This window comes from Eschrichtius robustus, chromosome 6 (genome assembly GCF_028021215.1).
Source record: "Eschrichtius robustus isolate mEscRob2 chromosome 6, mEscRob2.pri, whole genome shotgun sequence".
NCBI classification, from domain to species: Eukaryota; Metazoa; Chordata; class Mammalia; order Artiodactyla; family Eschrichtiidae; genus Eschrichtius; species Eschrichtius robustus.
Window position 1 is genome coordinate 141,644,775 of NC_090829.1, and position 9,222 is coordinate 141,653,996.

Below are 9,222 nucleotides of genomic sequence, written 5' to 3' on the forward strand. Positions count from 1 at the left end.
ACCTAAAAACAGAACAAAACAAAACAGAAAATGGCCACTGCTAGCAGAGACAGAATTCCAAGGTAGTTGTGCACATCTGAAGACTGGTTTTGCTTCTTTCTGGGAGTGACGAAGTGGTGCTTAAATCAATCAGAGAAGAATGCCAATGGCCTGTACATTTAGGTCTAGCCTTGCAGGTTCTCTAGCTGGATGTTGTTATGGAGTCAGAGATGGGCAGAACTGGAAGGACGGGCCTAGTGAGCCATGTGTTTCCATATCCTTCTGGGTAAGGAATGTGAGGCTCCCATCGGTGAAGAGCTGGCTGATCCTGATCTTCCACTAGGGGGTGCGAGACGCTGGCAGCCGTCTCTGCCTCTGTGCAGAACCCTGGCGCTCCACTTCTGTCTGCAACAAGATTCCAGAGTTTCTAAAACCTGAGCCATGAAACATGGGTCTTGTCCCCCATCTCAGCCTCCCAGGGTGAAGCTAAACAGGCACTCCTGCTTTTGAGGTCTAACCATTTGATTTTGTTCCTTTCAGATGGCTTATGTGAAGATGAGACGGATATATATATCCCTGGTGGTCCTGGGAGCCCTTTGTCTGTATTTTAGCCTGGACGGTCTGAGTCCTTTTAAAGGCAAGCCATTGGTTTTCGACAACGAAGGTGGGAACTTCCTTCAGCTCCCAGATATAGACTGCAGGCAGGATGCCCCCTTCCTTGTCCTGCTGGTGACTTCATCCCACGAACAGATGTTTGCCCGCTCGGTCATCCGGAACACGTGGGGGAGAGAAAAGATCGTGGGGGGAAAACGAATAAAAACATTCTTCCTCCTGGGAACCACCCCCAGTAAGGACATGTCGAGAGCAGTGGCCCAGGAGAGCCAGCAATATCGCGATATTATCCAGAAGGACTTCATGGATGTTTATTTCAATCTGACTCTGAAGACCATGATGGGTATGGAGTGGATCTACCGCTTTTGTCCGCAGGCATCTTTCGTGATGAAAACAGACTCTGACGTGTTTGTCAACATCTACTATCTGACTGAACTGCTCCTGAAGAAAAATAGAACAACTCGGTTTTTCACCGGCTTCTTAAAACTAAACGAATACCCAATCAGGAATAGGTACATTAAGTGGTTTGTTAGTGAATTGGAATATCCGTGGGACAAGTACCCGCCCTTTTGCTCCGGCGTTGGCTATGTTTTCTCCAGCGATGTGGCGGGCCAGGTGTACAACGTTGCTGAACGTGTCCCGTTCATTAAACTGGAAGATGTCTTTGTGGGGCTCTGCCTGGAAAAACTGCAAATCAAACTGGAGGAGCTTCACTCCAAGCAGACTTTCTTCCCCGGTGGGTTACCCTTCACCATCTGCCGTTACAAGAAGATCGTGGCCTGCCATTATATCAAGCCTCACAATATGCTGTTGTATTGGCAGGCTCTGGAAAGTTCCCTGGACGAAGAGTGTCCAGATATCTGAAGGGAGCCCAGCGGAACATCTGGACACACAGCAGACAGCCCACGGTGATGGTTTTTGAAAGATCTTGGATGGCACGGCTGAGACTCCTGGGGTAGGGAGGGAGTAAGGAAGGAAGAGGCAGAAGAGTGAGGGTGATATCCTGGAGGCTTCCCAATCTAAACCTGAATGCCACCGCTGATGAATCCCCATTTGGTGCCCCAAGCCATAACAAATACTCTCTCTCGAGTTCCTACCCTGTTGCACTAAGTGACGTACGCCTGCGCTGTCTCACGTCGGGTCAGCATCCGTATGGAGGGGTGGATGTTAGCACCCCATCTCACACACAAGGAAACAGCAGCTTAGAGAAGCGCGCGGGCCTGTCCCAAGGACTACAGCCAGCAGACACTGGAGCAGGGATGAGAGCCCACCTCTCAGCCCACCGCCTCAGTCCACCCCTGCGTGCTGCCTCTTGGGAGAGGACGGTGGTGAGGGAGGCTCAGAGGGAAGCCTTGCTGCTGGCATCTGTCAGTCCCTTGCTCGAGTCCCCTCCTCCTCAGATCCCATTCCTGTGCTTTTTAGTGCAGAGACTGGGGTGCACCAATGCGCCCCCAGCTCCCTTTGTTCACTGCAGTGGGTCTGGCTGGCCTGAGACCGTGTTAGCAGCTTGGCCCTCAACTCACTGCAAAGCACGTGCCAGAAGACACCTCCACAGCGGCTGCAGCTCAGCCCCCAAGAAACACCCAGCTCGAGACAGCAATCAGCCTTTAAAGATTTGGCTCAGAAATCTCTGTGAAGCTCGGCCCATGGTACAGACTCGTTGGCCACTCTGCTGAGCGTGGGACCCCGAGAGCATGGCATTTCCCCCCAGCCATCTGCGGCAACCCCGCCTGTTGGCTCCACATGCCCTTGGTCTGCACGTCAGGTCTCCAAGTGCAAACTGGAAGGCAGTTGGATGCAAGGCTTCGTCTGTGAAGGATGCTGGGAGCTTTTCTGGGAATTTGGGTGGATTTAACTCAAGACACTCTTAAGAACCCCCTGGGACGCTGAGCACTGAACTGAGTCCTGGTCAAGGGAGCGTCTTCCTGGGTCCGTTTCCTAAATCTGACCCCAGCTCAGCTTCTGTGAACTTCTCAGATGGCCAGGGAACAGCTGACTTTTGTGGTGCGGAGTTAAACCTTCAATATTCTTCTGGTGGTTTGGAAGAACCCTGTTCCGCAGGGTTGGGTGGCAATGAAGCACTTTTTTTTTTTTGCCAGGTTCTTTGCCCGTTCAGTCACTGTCACATGACCCGCAGAGCCATCTTGCTCCCGGTCATTGAGATGAACGGTTCTTACTTTCTACTTTACGGAACTGGATGTTAGCAGCCTGCAAAGCCAAGACCTCACGTGGCTGTGAAACTTACAAAAGTTGGGCGAACCTCTTACCTGAACTCAGAAAGAGATGTTCGCTGCAAAGTGGTCGTGGCCGTGTTAAATGGCAAAATGGCATCTTATTTTGCACAGTGTTTCTCGCATCTGGATGGAGCTGCTTCTTGGCAGATGTGTTTTCTTATCCTGGCTGCTCTGAACGTGCTGGGTCATGTTCAGAAAAGCCACCTTCTCAGGTGGGAAATCAGGGACTGAACTTGTGTTTTGAAGCCTGGATTTTGCCAGGGTGGATCCCTCGGTCCCGTAGGATGGGCTGTCTCTCAACGGTGGTCTTTGAGGGTGAAGCAGTTTGTCTGGCAGTCCAGCCCTTGTCTGGTGTGCGTGTTCATGTGGCCACCAAGCTGGGTGGGTGAGTGTGGCTGACTCAGGATCTGGTCTTCTCAGCATCCACCCAAAGCCCTCGGCCGTAGGGGTCCATGAGCACAGGCTCAGCTCCACCGAGAGCCTGTCTGCGTTCTTAAAGGGCTTTCTGCAAAACACATTCGGCCCCCTGCACCCCCCGCCGACTCTATTTCTTTATGTAATGAAGACCTTTTCTTCTCGAGGGAAAAAAATGTTTCGTGACTGTAGACCTCGAAGGGACCATCGAGCTCATTTGGTCCTGCCTTTATGTAGGATGAAAATAAAGCTCGAAGAGACCCGGAGGCTTGCCCAAGACTTTGCCCGAGACTTCACAGCTTGTTTGTTGTGGAATGCAGGTTCCAGCCAGAGCTGTATTCCGTGATGCCGTCTTGCCTGGGTGAGAGTGAGAAACCGTGAAAGTGTGAATTAGGAGGCGAAGCGATGCTTTTCCAATAACACCCAAAGTGAGTTTCAAAGTGGGATTGGAGAGGAGCCAGGCTGGTGATGCAGTGGCTTCACTCACAGGCATCCAGGGACGAATGATGCTGATGGCAAAGGCTATTTGCTGGGCACTGAGATAAGGGCTTTAAAAATATTACCTCCTTAAATGCGCACAACCACTCCAGGGGGGAGGTGACCACCCGTTTCCTTGCTTTACAGATGAGGAAACCGAGGCAGAGAGAGAACATGAACAGCTAGCTCAAGCTTATATAGCTGAAAAGCAGCAAAAATAGAATGTGAACCCCAGCTCTTGGGGGCACCGTGTGTGCTGGTTACACGCAGCGCTGCGGCCCCTAGGCGGTCAGCGGGCCCCAGGGATGCAGTCAGTGTCCAGAGGGATGCAGGTGCCCGCTGCCTTGGCTGCTCAGGTTGCACATCTGGCCCTTCACCAGTCTCTCCACAACACGCACACCCACCCTCCAGGATCTGAACCCCGAATCCTCCCCTCTGCTGGGCTCCCGCAGAGCCAGCCTCTCCACTTTGGGGCTTGATTCCCAGCTCTCCTTACCTCTTCAAGAGCAAGACCCCTGCCCAGGCCTCACTCCCACTCTCACCGTCCATCTCCCCTCTGCCGGCTCAGCCCACACGTGGCCAGATGTGCTGTCATTCCCCATCTTCCAAACCATCATAAAACCCTTTCCCTTCACTGCCCCACTTCTCCCTTTGCTGTTCAGCCCCACAAGAGCGTTTTCCATATTTGTCTCCTTTTCTGTCTGAAATCCCCTCTGAAATCAGAGTCTGGTGCCTGACTCCACCAGATGGTTCTCACCAACGTCACTGATGACCCGAGGTGCGGGGTCCAAGGTCTGGTCTCTGCCCTCATCGTGCTGCCCTCACGGCTGGTCTCGCCCGCTTCCAGGACACTGGATGCTTTGGGTTCTCCTCCTCGCCGGTCCCTTCTTTGCTTGTTCTATCTCCTCGCTCTGCCTTGGCCTCCTTTCTTCCCTGGTTGTACTCTGGTGGTCTCATCCAGCCCCACGGTTTAAAATATCCTCTCTCATGTTGAGGATGCCCGTTTATCTCCAGCCCGGAATTCTCTCTCACTTTTCAATCTCATATGTCCCACTGCCTGCTTAACACCCCATAGTGAGCAAATCCGAAACTGAAGTTGGGATGAACCCCTCCCTCCACTCCTAATCCACACCACCTGCAGCCTTCACTACCTCAGGTAATGGCCCTTCCATCCTTTGGTGGCTCAAGTCAAACACTTCGGAGCCATCTGTGACTCCTCTGTCTCTCAGCCGGTATGTCAGGAGAGAGACCATGATTTTATATCCAGAAGCCAATCACTGCCCCTCACTGTGCTGCTGCCACCCTATCCAAGCCCCCATCACCTCGCACCTGCGCTCTGGCAATAGCTTCTACCTCGTCTCTCCACCTCCATCACTGCATCCCCTTGGTCTGTTTCCTAGGCAGCATCCAGACTACTCCTTTGAAAATATGGACCAGAGCATCTTACGTCTCTGCTCCAAACCCTCCAGTGACGTCCCATGTCTGAGAAAAGCCGCATCTTTAATATCATTGTCTGCCTCTGTTATTCTCTAACCTCATCCCTTCCTACCCTCCCCGCACTCACTCTGGCCTCCCTGAAAGGAGGTACTATTCCTGCAGCACAGGCCTCCTTGCTCTTCCTGGAGCATCCGGCCACCCTCCACCTTCCTCAGGGCCTTTGTAAGGGCTGTTCCCTCTGCCAGGCTCGCCCTTTCCTTAGACAGTCTCGTGGCCCATTCCTTTGCTTCCTTCACGTCTTTGGCCATATATCCCCTTCTTAATGAGCCTCATCCTGATTACTTTCTTTGGAATTGCAACTCAACCCACCCCCGTCCCCTTGCCTTGTAATATTGTTTCCATTGCACTTATCAATTTCTGACAGAGTATACAGTATCTATTTATTATCACGTGTCTATTTTGTTTATTATTTATAGTTCACCCCACTTGAGCAAAAGCTTTGTGCAGGAATGGGTCTTTGTTTTCTCCACTGATGTACCTCAAATTCTTAGCACAGTTCCTGGTACATAGTAGATGCTCAAGAAATATTTGTCGATTGGACGTGAGATGACCTTTATGGAAGGTGGTTTTAGAGGGGAAGTGATGAAGCTCGACTAAAATGTGAAGGATTTCTAACATGCAGCCAACACTATGGGTCCAACGTATGGTTCCAGTATCAATCAGTAAATGGGATGCTGAAATCCTGTTTTTACTGAAAACTGGGACCTGAAAACCTAGAAATGCTATATGGCAGTGCTTCTTGACCTCACATCCCCCTTTTTCGAGAATGGAAAACCTCCCACGTTGAGAAGTAGACAGAATCCTATAATGTACTCCGTGCGCCTGTCCCCGAGTCCTCCCAACCCCCGGCCCCTGCCATGGCCAATCTTATCTCATCTACAACCTCCTTCTGTTTTCATGATTATAAAATTTTGGATCTTTTCCTCAACCGTATGCAACTTTTAGTCTCAGGAGAAGGACAACAGTAAACCAAATTGTTACGAAATAGACCTCATTTCTAAAGATGATGACACCTGCAATAAAAGGTAAAGAGATAGTTTCAGGTGAAGGTAGAATTGCTGTGCTTCCGAACTTCAAGAGGTTTTAGAGCTGTGGTCCCATCCCTTTAGTTTATGTGTGAAAACCAAGATTTGCAGAATTTGAGCTTCAGGTCAGCACTCAGAGGGTTGCTGACCCTCAGCCTGATGCTACACCCATGGTGCTGTACTGCCTCTTTCTTTCTTATGAACCTAATTCCTATTTGTCTTAAAACACACCACGGTAGCCACATAGGGTTATAAAAAGGGAGGGAGGAAAAATCCAAACACACAAAACCTGTCAGACCTCCTTTCCTTGAGCTCCCAAGTAGCATCTGCTCCTGGACACCCCTCCCAGGTGCATCTAAAAGGCACATCGAAACCACATATTCACCCTTCCGACCCCTAACCCTGTCTTCCCCCAGTGTTTCAGGTTGCAGGAAATGTCACTGTCCATCTGCCTGTTCAGTTCTTCGACTTTCCTGTGCCTCGCTGAGGCCCTGCCATGCCTGATGGTTGCCGATTCTCATGGATTTGGCCTCTTCTCTCCACATCCATCGTTTGCAGCCTCAGTCCAGGGCACCATCTGAGATCAGCTGGTCTCAGGCAACATGTTTTTTACTGGTCTCAGATCTGATCATGTTGCCTTCCAACCTCTCCTCCACTTTACACCTAGAATAATTTTTAAAAAAGAATTATTGAAGTATAGTTGATTTACAGTGTTGTGTTAGTTTCAGGTGTACAGCAAAGTGATTCAGTTATACATACATGTATATAAATCTATTCCTTTTCAGATTCTTTTCCATTATAGGTTATTATAAGATATTGAATATAGTTCCCAGTGCTATACAGTAAGTCCTTGCTGTTCAACTATTTTATTTATAATGGTGTACATCTGCTAATCCCAAACTCCTAATTTATCCTTCCTCTCCCACCTTTCCCCTTTGTCAATCATAAGTTTATCTTCTATGTCTGTGAGTCTATTTCTGTTTTATAAATAAGTTCATTTGTATCATTTTTTTAAGATTCCACATATAAGCGATATCATAGGCTATTTGTTTTTTTCTGTCTGACTTACTTCACTTAGTATAATAATCTATAGGTCCATCCATATTGCTGCAAAGAGAGTAATTTTTTTTAGAAAAGTGGATCTGATCAGGAAACTCAGAGGCCCAGGGAAGCTGAGTGATTGCCCTGGGGGGATTCTGTCCTCCTGTCCATGAGCCATGAGCTGTTTCAGAAGTCAGACTGGCGATGCCAACTACGGCTGGGCACCCCAGCACTGCTCCAGTGATCCCCACGTGCTGGCATGAAGCGCTAAAATGTACTTTTAAAACAAACTGAATTAATTTTCATGTGAGTGTTTTGATCCTCTTGAAAGTGGTTACTCTGGGGTTGGGCTGCCTGGGTTTGAATTTTACTTCGCTCCCTCGCTCCATAAGCAAGTTACTTATCTTTACCTCATTTATTTTCATCTGAAAAATGGGACAATAGTAGTTCCCACCTCACAGGGTTATTGTGTTAGTTGAGACATTGCGTGTAAATTGCTCAGTAACCTGGGTGCTTCTGATGACGGTCAGTGTTTGGGCTGTGAACTTGGGTGCATTGTATAGTGATCCGTGGGCAAATCAAGAGATCTTCAGGGTGAGTCTTTAAGACTTTGTTTCAGCTCTTGTTCCTTTCTCTCCTTTTAATCTTCCCTGGCACTCTTGAAGAAGTTCTTATACCCACTGCGTTCTTCAACATGGCAGAGCACAGTATTTCTAGACTCAGTTAATTCAGAAGGTAGGACAACCTGAACAGGTAAAAAACAGATGGAGCCGGAGGTGCCTGAGAGATTATATGCAGTTTAAAAAACAGCCTTCTTTTTCCAGATGAGAAAACCAGGACTCAGGAAAATGGAGTGACTTTGCTAAGTCCTTCAATTAGCGGCATCTCCAGGATCAGAAACCAGCATCAGAAAACTCATGTCAGCCATTCATTCTTCTATTTATTCACCCCTTGGGAAAATATGCTCAGTGCTTTTTACAAGACGTCAGGAATGAGAGTCAAGCTCAGGTTCACGGCCAGCCATCTGTCCTGCAAACAGAGCGTTAGCTGGGTAAGCACAGTGTCAAGAAGATGAAGAGGGTGTCTATTCTCTGGACAACGGAAAGAAGAAGCGTTTGTTCAGTGCCTTCTCTGTTGACAAGACATCATAAACCTTTTCCATACCTGCTGTGTCCTCGATTCCTCACGGTAGCTATTCTTATTATAAACAACCCACTGGTTTTGGGCTGAGGTTCAGAGTGACTTACTGACCTGCCAGGGAGGCTCAGATGTGGCAGAGACCACCCCCCCTTAGCGTTCAGTGCCTCCCCCTTCACCAGGGCATGGTTGGTGTGCCCTCCCACGGTGCTTAAGGACCGGCAAAGCCTCCTGAGTCTCCTGGGAAGCTCAGGACTGGCCCCGCCCAACCGCGCAAGGGGTCTGCCGTCTTGTCTTTGTTCCACGTGCCACCACTTCTTCTCCAAGTGTTGACAGCACCTCTGCTCCTTCCTTGTCCTATGTGACCTTCTGGGACTTGGCCCTTTGTCATCTATGGTGTCCCAGGAATCTCCTGTTTAGCTGGGTCCTCCAACCTGTCCTGTCCTGGCCAGCCCCATCTTGAGTTCACTCAAGTCTGCGTCTGACGGCTTGAACAAGTGTCTGGCTTCAGAACACGGACCCCTCCAGGCCAGTCCAGCCCACTTTTCACCTCTCTTTACCTGAAGCCCTTGCAAAACAAGCCGTCCCTCCAAAGAGTGTGGGTTCAACACTGCAGGCATTGGCTTCTATCAGCGTGCGTGCATGTGTGCGGGCGTGTGTGCGTGAGTGTGTGTGTAAAGGTGTGATCTGAGGCTCTAAATAGAGGCTCCATGCTCAGTGGCAGCCGGTTTTTGTACGTTATCTGCCCTCCCCAAGTCTGTGAAGGGCAATAAGGAGAGCGAGGTGATGTTTGCCCACGTGGGATG

The 9,222-nt window shown here is 49.6% G+C and overlaps 1 protein-coding gene across 1 annotated transcript; it reads left to right on the forward strand.

Annotated features, from left to right (window-relative positions):
* The first annotated feature begins 519 nt into the window (after positions 1 to 519).
* On the forward strand, positions 520 to 1,455 carry B3GALT5 (beta-1,3-galactosyltransferase 5). Its single transcript, XM_068545776.1, has one exon. The coding sequence runs from the start codon at positions 520 to 522 to the stop codon at positions 1,453 to 1,455; it is 936 nt and encodes a 311-aa protein (XP_068401877.1).
* The last annotated feature ends 7,767 nt before the right edge of the window (positions 1,456 to 9,222 follow it).